This window comes from Coenobita brevimanus, chromosome 21 (assembly GCF_032717465.1).
Source record: "Coenobita brevimanus isolate Jiangsu-jjx chromosome 21, ASM3271746v2, whole genome shotgun sequence".
Taxonomy (NCBI): domain Eukaryota; kingdom Metazoa; phylum Arthropoda; class Malacostraca; order Decapoda; family Coenobitidae; genus Coenobita; species Coenobita brevimanus.
In genome coordinates, this window is record NC_136974.1 from 38,051,496 (window position 1) to 38,063,995 (window position 12,500).

Here is a 12,500-nt window from a genome sequence, read left to right on the forward strand (position 1 = left end):
CTCCCCCACCTCCCAATCCCTCCCTTCCCCTCTTCCCTATCCGTTTCTTCCCCTCCCCTGTTTCCTGTTCCCTCCTTCTTTCTCTCTCCCTCCCATCCCTTTCTCCCTTCCGTGACTTTCCTCTCCTTGCCCCAGTTTTCCCCAGTTCCGTCCCCCTTTTTCTCTCCTTCCCTCCCCTCTTTCTAGTTTCGTCATCCCTGTCCATCCTTTCCCTCTCTTTTCTTCCTCCCTTCCCTCCCCTCCCCTCCCCTCACTTTTCTTCCTCCCATTCCCTCCCCTTTCCTCACCTTCTTCCTCCCTTCCCTCCCCTCCCCTCCCCTCACTTTTCTTCCTCCCTTCCCACCCCTCCTTGCCCTCTCCTCACTTTTCTTCCTCCCATTCCCTCCCCTTCCCTCCCCTTCTTCCTACCTTCCCTCTCCTTCCTCATTTTCCCCCCCTTCCACTTATCTTCCAGCCATCGCTTCCCTTCACTTCTTCCCTTCCTTACTCTCCTCATCGGTAACCCTTTAAGACCGATGCCCATTCTTGATTTTATTCTTGCTACCCACAGACAATTTTCTTCACCCCAAGCTAGGCTCCTCACACTGGAAGGGGTTAGAGACAGCCTTCGTTAACACCTTCACTATCACAGGCACCTACTAACGTTTATAGAATTTAACTGAGGTAGCGAGGTTTGAGTTAAAACAAAAACAAAGATGTAATTGGATTGAAGAGTTGAAATGTCAGAAAAAAAATTGAATTGATGGGGTTACTCTTCTCCTTCCTTTTCTCTCCTCCTTTTCCCTCTTTCTCTTCTCCCCTTCCCTCTTTCCCTCCTCCTCCTCCCTCTTTCCCTCCTCCCCTCCCCTCTTTTTCTCTCCTCCCCTCCTCTCCCCTCCCCGCTTGTCTAAGAGAGAGAGAGAGAGGAGGGGGAGAGACGTGTGTGAGTGTATGTTATAGTGTACACATGCATAGGATATGGCAAAAATAATAATAATAATAGTAATAAAAAGTTGACCGTTGTGAAGGAATGAAATCTTACCGTCTGTGACATTCTCCCCCTACACACACACACACACACACACACACACACACCTCTTGATAAACACAAACAGAAGGCGATAGGGTGTGGTGTTTGTTGTTTACCAATGCTCTTTGTACTGTATGGTTAGCTACACACACACACACACACACACACACACACACACACACACACACACACACACACACACACAGCAAAAACCAGACGAAAAGCACCAATATCATCGTCAAACAGGTCCCCGTGTCCAAGTGGTGTTATGTGTAGGTGTATTTGTGATCTATTGAGGTGACCCAGATCTGTTGGCGCGCAGGGAGTGAGTGGAATGACATGGCATGACTTTAGCTTCATCAGTGACATTGCACTTACTTGACCCTCCCCAAAATAAGTTAGTTTGCCCTAATTTCTCCGTTTTCTGTAGTCTGCCATTCACATCGTATTATTGTTATTATTATTATTATTATTATTATTATTATTGTTTTTGTTCCCTCTGCTACTACTGCTGCTGTTTTCATCTCTATTATTATTATTATTATTATTATTTATTGTGCAGTTGGGGGATGGAGTGGAGAGGAATATCAATAAGGGTAAGATAGATAGATAGGTAAATGGATAGATAGATAGATAGATTATTACTGTACTGTATTATATAGTGCGGGTGTACCACCTGTGTATGAAGTGTGATGAACAGAAGAGAAAGACTGACCAGGAACCATTGCTTAGTCATTCTCTCTCTCTCTCTCTCTCTCTCTCTCTCTCTCTCTCTCTCTCTCTCTCCGTTTACTTCTGTCTCTCATATCTATCTATCTAGTTATCTATCTACGTACATAATTTCTTCAATAATTGCAGAGTACACTGATATACCTTATGTTTCCTTCTATCATATTATACTCAAATATCTATGCCATTATCAATATATTCATCTGTTTCTACAAGTGAATTACGAAATACATATCTCCGTCCTTTCATCCATTCATCCATCTGGCTGCTTGTGTTTACCCATACATCCATTCATTAGTATCTCAGTTTATTCATTTCCCTGTGTGTGTGTGTGTGTGTGTGTGTGTGTGTGTGTGTGTGTGTGTGTGTGTGTGTGTGTGTGTTTTATACGTCTTGCAGTCTGTCTTAAAACAACACTTAAGAAGCCTATGATGTTTTGCCAGCGGTCCACACCTGCTACATCCCACACCTTTACACACCTGCCATCACACCTGCCGTTTACACCCTTCACACACCTGCCACACTTGACATTAATAACCTTTTACACTTCTTATACACTGGGTCAGGACTCAATTTCGGTCATTCATTCGTAAAAAGTGGTCCTGCCTAGTATGGTTCCGCCTGAGTCGTATAGGTCACTGGATTTTACAAGCGTCCCCTCACCACGGCAAGAATGTGTTTTAGTCAAGAATTTTAACCCATTCTCTTGTGCTGTTTGCCATGTACCCGACGGATGTGAGTTTGTCTGGTGTGTGTGTGTGTGTTTTTTTTATGTGAGGAAGAAGGAACCAAAGGCAACGAGCCCGCAAAACTGTTCCTTCCAAGAGAAAAACAAAATACAAGAGAGAGCCAAATTCAAGATTCATTCATTTCGAGATGCCTGGACACACTGCGTTTGAAAGACTGGAGATCATAGGAAGTAGGAAATACTGAGAGAGAGAGAGAGAGAGAGAGAGAGAGAGAGAGAGAGTTGCCATGCGTAAGGTGCTTTAATGTGCCTAATGCAGACAGTGTTTTTCGGTTGTCTGAGATAAAAAGGTTAAAATTGTATGTTTGCCCTTGTCTGTCCGTTTGTCGCCGCCTTCTTTTCAGTTTACGGGTATATTAATGTTTTTTCTTACATGTATTTCCAGTTTGATGGCTCGGAAACCCTTTCAGAAATAGTAGTGATGATAAAAGTAGCCTCATGTTGGTCGCCCTAATGCACATCTATGTAGGTCCAGTTTCAGATGACCAACACACTTCATCCGTCCATCCATCCATCCACCCATCCATCTCTACATACATCAGCGCAGTTTTTTTCTCATGTCTCTATTTCAGTCTTTATTAGCCCCTGTGTCCAAGTTTATCAATGAATATATTACTTTATTCAATTATTTATCTGCAGTATGTCAGTCTCTGTGTCAGTAGGAGACTTGGTGTGGTAATTTTTTTATGTACAGTCTCTTACCATCAGCTTCGCCAGTTCGTGTGTCAGTTTATCTATTTATATCTAAGCCATCAGTCCTGCTGTGAGTGTATCTATCTATCCATCTATTTATCTATCTATCTAAGCTTACCAGTCAGTATATCAGTGGCCATTTATCTACTTCATCTATCTGTGTGTGCCGTTATAACCACAGGCAGTTAGTTAGCTGTACAGAGATTGTTATAACTTGGTACTAGGACAGATGGTGCTGCCTCTAACTGTTCTCTCTCTCTCTCTCTCTCTCTCTCTCTCTCTCTCTCTCTCTCTCTCTCTCTCTCTCTCTCTCTCATCTATTTCCTGCCACTCATGATGTTTATGGTAATAATGTGGGTGTTTTAATACTGGTGTAGGGTAGGTAGGTAGTCGCTGTGGTGTAGTGGTAGGTAGGTGGGGGTTGTGGTTGATAGTCATGGTTGTAGTAAAGGTTGTGGTTGTGGTAGTAATGTTGGTAGTTTTGATGGAGGGTGATAGGGTGAGTAGATGGTGGTGGTGGTGGTGGTGGTGGTGGTGGTAGTAATGATGATAGCCTGTTGGTGGTGGTGATGGTGTTGGTGGAGGTAGCGATTGTGGTGGTAGTGGTGGTGATGGTGGTTAAGATGTCGTAATAGAAGTAGTAATCGTAGTAATAGTAGTAGTAGTAGTGGTAGGTGGGACGGCCGTGGCATTTTGAACTCTCTTAAACTCTCTCACCCTTCCCCCCCCTTACCCCTCTCCCACAACACTGATCTTACCTGGGAAGTAATTAGAGAGAGAGACAGACAGACAGACAGATAGATAGATAGAGAGAGAGAGAGGTTATAGGCTATGTGAACTGCTTGCCTTCCTCTCTGTCTGTCTTTCCTCTGACCCGCTCAAACATCCGCATAACGGAAGACAGACAGACAGATAGCTACATAGATAGATAGATAGACGGTAGATAGGTATGGCGGTGAGTGTTATATTGTTTTCTTTATCCTGTCTACATCTAGTATTCACTTCGGTTAAGGAAGCTCCCTAACACCTCTTCCTTGGCGATTTTTTTTTTTTTTTTTTGGATATGGGTGGTTAATATATGTTCGTTATTTATGGGGCGTATGGAGATCTTGGAAGGATTCATTTAACACAGAAGAGGACAGCATGGTATAACACACAGAATAAATCGCTTAGGAAGGGGTGATAGGGAGCTGTCTTAATTTACGAGAATACTGGCATAAGATGGTGTGGTCATTTTATATTGCTGTTGTCTGGCTTCTCGTTGCCGGTAATGCATAAACTATCACTACCATAACTCAAGAATATTGCTTATTTCCGTTTAGCAACTCTGATATCAGGTGACTGTGGAGAGTAGGGTAGGGCAGAGAGGGGAACGGGTGATGGGGGTGTGACAGGGAGGGGGGGCAGAGTGATGCAGGGAGCTTTAAACCCTTCCATGCAGTGATGTGTTTTTGTGTTTTACTCTTGCCATCTCGGTGTAATTTTATTCAGCTTAGGAGATCCCCTGTTTTTGAAAAAGTTAGTGTATCGAGTATGGTAGTTTGAAAAGTCTATTCCCAGATGAAATTGAATTCTTTAGGTGATAGCGTTAATGGAAAGTGAATAATATAGTCTGGTTAAGGGTAAAATGAAATAGTTTGCAGTTGGGCTGAGTCAAGTTTGTAGGGTGTAGTGCAGCAGATTAGTTAGTGGTATACCAAAGCAGGGTGGAATACGACAGGGGTAGGACATCAGTAAGACGTGAGGTGATGTTGTGTGGTGTGTGAGATACGAGATTGCGATACTTACCTTGCCAGTGGTCTGTGTATGAGATAATGATGCCTACCTTGCCAGTGGTATGAGTGCTGCCTGCACTGGGCCCACCTGGCGCCAGGCATTGTTGGCGCGACACAGCAGTGCTCGCAGGCATGGTGGGCGTGCCCGTGCCCTGGCATACAGTGTGCTGACGTCCAGACCCACCGGTGCCACTTGTGTCACCAGGGAGAACCATCTGTCTGACCAGTGGCCGGACCTGCTGCCACCCAGACTTCCCTCGTCCCACACCTCACCCTTCGCACGCATCACACGCTGCCGACGCATTCCTGCACCTGCCTTTGCACCCGGCCACCCCCAGGACCGCCTCGCCCGGTGTGAGGATGGGGGTGAGGGTGTTGGTGTGGTGGTGAGGGTGCCTCCTACCCCCCGAGGGCTAGTCGCTGTGGCGGGTCGCAGTGCTCGTGCAAGGAGTGGCAAGACATTGACCCGCTGTTGTGCACGACCCAGTGCAGTGAGGGCGGTGAGGGTGGCGTGCAGCTGATCTGTATCCAGCTGGGCCAGGGAGGACAGCATGGTGGCCAGGACACGGGTGGGGTGCTGGCCGAGGGCACGGCCAGTAAGTCTGTCCAGCATGGCGTCTAGCGTGGCAGGGTCAGCGGTAATGAGGGCGGTGTACAGGTGCTGCAGGGGTCGGTACACGGCGGGATGCAGTCGCACCGTGCCCAGCGCCGCATCGGACCCTCCCACCTCGGTCATCACACGCGTCCTGGCCTGTTGCAACCACTCTTTGGCAGCTGTGTTGTTGCCGTGAACCAGCTGCTGCAGGGTGCCCAGCAGGGTTTGCCACAGCAGTGGTATGGGAGTGGGGTCGGTGTCTGGGTCGGGGTGGGTGGTGAGTGCACGGGACAGCAGATTGGACACGTAGTGGGAGCTGTGAACCTTGATTACCATCTCATCCAACACCTTCTGCACCTGCCACTGTATCACTCGCTCGCTGAGTCCACCCGGCCCGCCCACCACATACTGATGGGCGGCGTACACCAGTATGGCCAGCAGGTTGAACACACCCACCACCAACACCACACCATCGTCATCACCACCCACATCATCCCGCCCACCCCCTGCAACGCTCCCGGAGTGAAACTGGCTTACAAAACGAGGTACCCCTGTCCTCACCACACCGTGCTGCGGCGGTCTGGGTGTGGTGCTTGTGGTAGTTGTGGTGGTTGTGGTGGGACGTCGTTTGGCGTGTGTGGCTGTGGTAGGACGTCTGTGGCTCTGTGTGGCGGCAATGAAGGAAGCTGGAAACTGGGAGAATAGGTTCTCGATTTTCTGTGAGGGGAAGCTTGTTTTACTGGGCGATAGGTCGCGGTTCTTGCCCAGATCGAACCCTGCTGTGATGGCCCGCGGTCTGGCCTGGGGCAGTGGACCCGGGTGCTGGACCAAGAGACCAGTAGACCCAAACCCGGACCCAAACCCGAGCTGTGGTACCATCGCCATTGTGGAGGAAGATCACTAAATCACACGAACACTGAACTAGGCGACATGATGAAGATTAATGACCACGTAGTCTCCCACTCCGTTTTATCTCCAAGTCACGTTTCTCTGTCTCTGTGTGTCTACCTGTTGCGAGAGGCCCAATCCCAGAGTTTGTATAGGGTGGCTGTGGCCAGGAAAAATAACATCCACTCAGGTTATATAATCCCACAGAATAATCCGGCAATCACTTCTGTGTTAACTCACTGCACTGTTATCCTTAAGCCAGTATTATTTTCCCAACCGTGATTCTAGGCTATCAACATTCACTATATGGTTTTACTTGCGACGGAAGGTATAGGAGAGCTTTGCGTTCTTACATTCTTACTCATCTTGCTTTTAATATACTTTCAACATCGGCAAGCATTTTTTTTTTACGTGCTTTCGGTATTCACTAAGGAATTTTTTTGCTCTATATTCCTGATGTGTTAATGAAAGGGCTTTAACGTGTGTGTAAGAGTCGTTTTTCTTTCAGTAATTATATTTGTTTATGGTCTTTTGGTATTGGTGGGAAGTTTTTGTTAATTATCTTTCAGTATTTTGGAGAAGCTCTTGTTACTACCGACTTGTGCAAGAATGAAGGACTGATTGGTTTTGTATGCCTTGAGGTGGAGTTGATGGGGTGGCTGTGTGGACTGGGTGAGACGCGGGAGTGGACTGGACAGTGAGCCACCCGCCTTCATTCACAGTACCTACCTACCTGCTTCCCTCCCTCCCTCTTCTTGCCTTCCTCTCTTCCTCCTCTTCCCTCCCTCCCTCCCTACACCCACCTCCTCTCTCCCTTCCTTCTCCACCTTCCTTTCTGCTCCCCCCTCCCCTCCTCCTCCCCTCCCCCCTTTATTTTAGTACATCTCATTCACGTCCTTTGTATTATTATTATTATTATTATTATTATTATTATTATTATTATTATTATTATTATCTGGATAAAGGCGCAATTTTACTCTGGTCTTAAAGTATCAGACCACCTAATAAGAATCGTAAGGTCTGTGTGGTTTGTGTAACTCGGGGTATCTAAAGAAACTCTCTCTCTCTCTCTCTCTCTCTCTCTCTCTCTCTCTCTCTCTCTCTCTCTCTCTCTCTCTCTCTCTCACGAAGGAAAGAGACAAGAGGGAAAGCATAATGAGTGAAAGAGGAAGATATATGATAAAATATATAATGGGTCTATAAGGAAGATTATTTGGGGGAAGAATTATAACTTTTTAATAGATATTTATTTTGTTACCCAGTTTATAACAACCCTCTCACCCTCACCTCCTCCCCCCCTTTCCCCTCTTGTATCTTCCCTCTCTCTTCCCCCCTCCCTTTCCCCTCATTCCCTCGTCTCTCTTCCCTCTCTCCCCTCTCCCTTCACTTCTCTTTCCCCTCTCCCTTCACTCCTCTTTCCCCTCTCCCTTCACTTCTCTTTCCCCTCTCCCTTCACTCCTCTTTCCCCTTTCCCTTCACTCCTCTTTCCCCTCTCCCTTCACTCCTCTTTCCCTTCTCCCTTCACTTCTCTTTCCCTTCTCCCTTCACTTCTCTTTCCCCTCTCCCTTCACTCCTCTTTCCCCTCTTCCTTCCCCCCACCTCTTTCCCTCCTGTCTCTTTCCTCTCTCTCCTCCACTCTCCTTCTCTCCCCTCTCCCCTTCCCCCCACCCTCTCCCTACAAATGGGGTGGGGGAGGGAAGGGGAGGGGTAAACAGGAGGCAACAGATGCATAAATGTAGGTGAGTTAACAGTAATTTGTCCACTTCTCTCTCTCTCTCTCTCTCTCTCTCTCTCTCTCTCTCTCTCTCTCTCTCTCTCTCTCTCTCTCTCTTCTTATATGTACACAGATACGCGTGAGTTAGAGATAAGCTGAGAAACATTTACAAGGAAAAATATGACAAGCAGATATCCCCAGCGGTGTCGTGTATTTGCATCTTCGGGGGGATGAGGTTGAGGCAGAGGTAGGGTGAGGCAGGGGAGGAGGAAGATGAGGCAAGGGTGTGGAAGAGGAATGGTGAAGCTGAGGGAGGAGGAGGCAGGAGGGAAGGGAGAGGAGGGGGCAGGGGAACGGAAGGGAGGCTAGGGAAGGGATAGGTGAGGAGGAGGCGGGAGAAGGTGAGGCAGAGGGTATGGTAAGGCAGAGGCAGGGGAAGGGTATACAGTAGGTGGTTCAGGAAAAGGCAGGGCGAGGGCGTGGAAAAGGTTGGGATAGGGTGAGGTAGGACAGGGTGTAGGAGGGAGGAGGTAAGTAGGTGGCTGAGACAAGCAGGGTGAGAGAGGGAGAGAGGCTGAGTTATGGTGAGGATGAGGTAGGGTGAGGCAGAGGCAGGGTGAGGTAGAGTAGGGTTTAGTAGAGGGTGAGGCAGACTTAGGGGGAGGGGGAGGCAGGTGGCTGAGACAGAGGCAGGGTAAGAGAGAGAGGTTGAGGTAGGTTAAAGATGGGGTAGGGTGCGGCAGAGGTAGGGTAAGGCATAAAGGTAGGGTGTGGCAGTGACAAGGGCTTAGGAAGAGGGTGCGGGTGAGGCAGAGGCAGGGGGAGGGGGTAAGGCAGGTGGTTGAGGCATGTTGTGTGCCTGACCCAGCCCAACTGACGCTCTCCTCTTGACCTCTCTCTCTCTCTCTCTTACCTCTTCCTGTCTCCTCTCTCTCCTTTTCCTTCCTCTTCTCCTTTTCCTTCCTTCCTCTTCTCCATTTCCCTCCTTCCTCTTTCTTTTTCCTTCATTCCACTTCTCCTTTCATTCTTTCCTCCTTCTTACTGTCCATTCCTTCTCTCATGCTCCTTGATACCCCTTCCTTCCTTTTCTTGTCTTCCTTCCTTCCTTCCTTCTTTCTTTGTCTTTTGGTAGATAATGATGATGATGGTGTGCTTATGTGTGTGTGTGTGTGTGTGTGTGTGTGTGTGTGTGTGTGTGTGTGTAATGGACAACACACACACACACACACACACACACACACACACACACACACACAGTCATGTCACCTATTGTGCTCTAATGCCCACCGTCCAAACCAAGAAACAATTGACCACCGACGCATAGACCTGTTTGTAAGGCATTGGTGAGGGTGATTAAGTATTGTCTGTTTGGGAGAGAGAGAAAGAGAGAGAGAGAGAGAGAGAGGGTTGGAGAAGGATAAAAGTGTGTGTGTGTGTGTGTGTGTGTGTGTGTGTGTGTGTGTGTGTGTGCAGTTGAGTGACAAAGCAAGCAATCCACAAAACAGTAGTGGTATTTGCCATATGCTACCTCCAGTGAGGGGTCAGGTTTTGATCATCAGTCTTTTTCTACTCCACTATCATTGCCACTTATATGCCACAGAGAGAGAGGGGGGGGAAGTGATTGTGTGTGTGTGTGTGTGTGTGTGTGTGTGTGTAAAAGCAGTCCACGAAACTGAGCCGTATTTGCCATATGCTGCTTCCAGTGAGGGGTCAGTCACTTCTCCAGAACTCATTCACCCATAAATCACGTCTCCCCTGAACTTGAAATGGAAAAAAAAAAAGTACCATTATTTACCATTATCAAAACCATTAGCATTTCCGTGGCATGTGTAGGTGTGTGACGCCATCTGTTGCTTGTTAGGAGGGAACGGACCGTCTAAGCTATATCGTGCCTCGAAGATATATGGAAAAAAGGGAAGTAAATGCCATAAATAGTATATAGTAACTGTGGACACTCTAAGCACTTTTTCCTTCTTTAGTTACATTATTAATTTTGCATGTTATACCTGGACCCCTTCAGTGTGTGAGAGTTTATTTATATTTTGTGGACTGGTGGTGTGGTGGTGTGGTGTGGTGTGGTGGTGTGGTATGTAATGGTGGTGTGTGTTTGTTGTGGTGGTGTGGTATGTAATGGTGGTGTGTGTTTGTTGTGGTGGTGTGTGGTGTGTGATATAGTGGTGTAGAATAGTGGTGTGTGTGTGTGTGTGTGTGTGTGTGTGTGTGTGTGTGTGTGTGTGTGTGTGTGTGTGTGTGGCGTCATTTGGTGTGTGAAATGGAGTAGGCAAGGTGGGGTGGGTTATACTAACAGATGGGTTGACATATGGCAGCTGACCTCCGTTATGCGTGGGTCACAGGTCACGGTTACCCTTGTGTTATGCCCCGTTATACGAAGGCCAGGTCACTCACACTTCCGGTATATGACAGGTCACATGGAGGGGTGTTAAATTTCCATCTTATATTCGCAATGCTTTTTTGTTCGTATTCTCGTTGGTTGAGGAAGCTCCCTAACACCTTTTCCCAATCGATTTGTTTTTGTTCGTATTGTCATTAGTTAAGAAAGCTCCTTAACACGTTGTCGCAAGCGATTTGTTTAGTTTATTACCTTACTGTCATCTTCTGTGGTACATATCCATCCACTATCGCCATACTCTACATCAGTAACATACAAAAGGATATTAACCAGCCATATCCAAAAATAAATCGCTAAGGAAGAGGTGTTAGGGAGAATGTGAGCCCTAGTCTTATCAAAGGTAAAGGCCTCGTAACAGTGAGGTCAGAATGGCACATATTCCAACGCAAATTGTCTGGTTAAAAGTCGACCTAATTCCCCTCTTCATTGGGTCGGTTTTTAAGCTTAACGATTCTCATTGATAATTGCATCGTATCTGCCACTGAGAAGAGGAAGGACCAGAACGTATCGTAGTGTGTGTGTGTGTGTGTGTGTGTGTGTGTGTGTGTGTGTGTGTGTGTGTGTGTGTGTGTCAGAATATGAGTTGTATTTTAGGCGGTTCAAGGGGCCTCGTAGCAGTTCTTCCACAGCGATTTATTCTGCACAGTACACCTCAGTATCCTCTTGTATGGAGAGAGAGAGAGAGAGAGAGAGAGAAAGTCGTTCCATGTTATTATTGTCTTTTTTTTGTAGGGAATTAATAGAATGGGAAGAACTGACGAGATTAGGGTCGCGATGAGATTGACATTATTTTTGGGGGGTCATTACGGGGGAGAACGCATCAGTGTGTGTGTGTGTGTGTGTGTGTGTGTGTGTGTGTGTGTGTGTGTGTGTGTGTGGATTAATTCACACACACACACACACACACACACACACACACACACACATTGTACCTACTACTACTTAGGACCAATAAAAACCCAGCCGCTAACTCGTTAAGGTACATCTGTGTAGTGGGTTAGTGCTAGGGTGAGTGTATGAGTGTATGTATCTGGGTTTAGGGGTAAATGAGCCGTTTGTCCATATGTAGGTGAAGGTGTGGGGACTTTACCTGTGTTTTAATTGCTTGAACTGTGTTGTGGTGAGGCTGGGGTGGCAGTGTGTTGGGTGGGGTGAGGTAGGGATGTGTGTTGTGTGGTGTGATGAGAGTGTGGATGTGAGGGTGTGATGTGGTGTGGTGTGATGAGGGGGTGGCGTAGTACGATTTGGACATAGGTGTGGCGGTGATGTGATGCTGCTGTAGTGTGGTGTGGAGGGGTGTCACAATTTTGGTGGTGATGTGGTTTGTCTGTGCCGTGATGAGGTAGCACGACTGTGGTGGTGTGGTGTGGCATGGTCTGGTGGTGAAGGTGTGGTGTGGTGTGGGAACATGAGAGTTGTGGTGATTGGTTTGGTGTGTTTTGGTGATGTGGAATGGCTACATAACACAACCGTGGTGCGATGTGGGTTTGGTGAGGCGTGGGTGTAGTGTGGTGTGGTGTGGTGTGGTGTGATGTGATGTGATGAGATGAGGGTATGGTGTAGTGAGGGTGTGGTATGGCCAGATGACACAGTTGTGGTGGTGTGGTGTGGCGTGGGTGTGGTGTGGGAAGATGACACAGTTGTGGTGTGTTGGCGTGTCTGTGGTGTTGGTGGCAGGTTATTTGGTGTTCAAGCGTTATAACACCAGTTAGCCAGTGAACCTAATTTGTTGGTGTGACGACAGTTGTTCTTGTCTGCCTGCCTGCTTAACCTCCCTGCCTACGACCTGCCTGCCTGCCTTCTTTTATTTTTGTAGCCTATTCGTGCCTACCTGCATCCCTCTCTGGCTGGCTACCGACCTACCTACCTATCTGCTAACCTGCTTGCTTGTCTTTCTCCCTCCCTATCTTCCTACCTACCTCCCTTTCTGCCTTCCTAG

The 12,500-nt window shown here is 47.5% G+C and overlaps 2 protein-coding genes across 2 annotated transcripts in view; one reads left to right on the forward strand and one right to left on the reverse strand.

Moving 5' to 3' along the window:
• LOC145392043 (uncharacterized) overlaps positions 1 to 6,434 on the reverse strand; it is a 13,226-nt gene extending 6,792 nt beyond the window's left edge. Inside the window, exon 1 of the mRNA XM_080266500.1 lies at positions 5,005 to 6,434. Within this exon, the coding sequence (XP_080122626.1) occupies positions 5,005 to 6,434 (1,430 nt within the window). The remainder of the gene's footprint in view (positions 1 to 5,004) is intronic.
• The window catches only part of LOC145392168 (uncharacterized), a 35,300-nt gene that overhangs the window by 11,767 nt on the left and 11,033 nt on the right, over positions 1 to 12,500 (forward strand). The window lies entirely within an intron of this gene.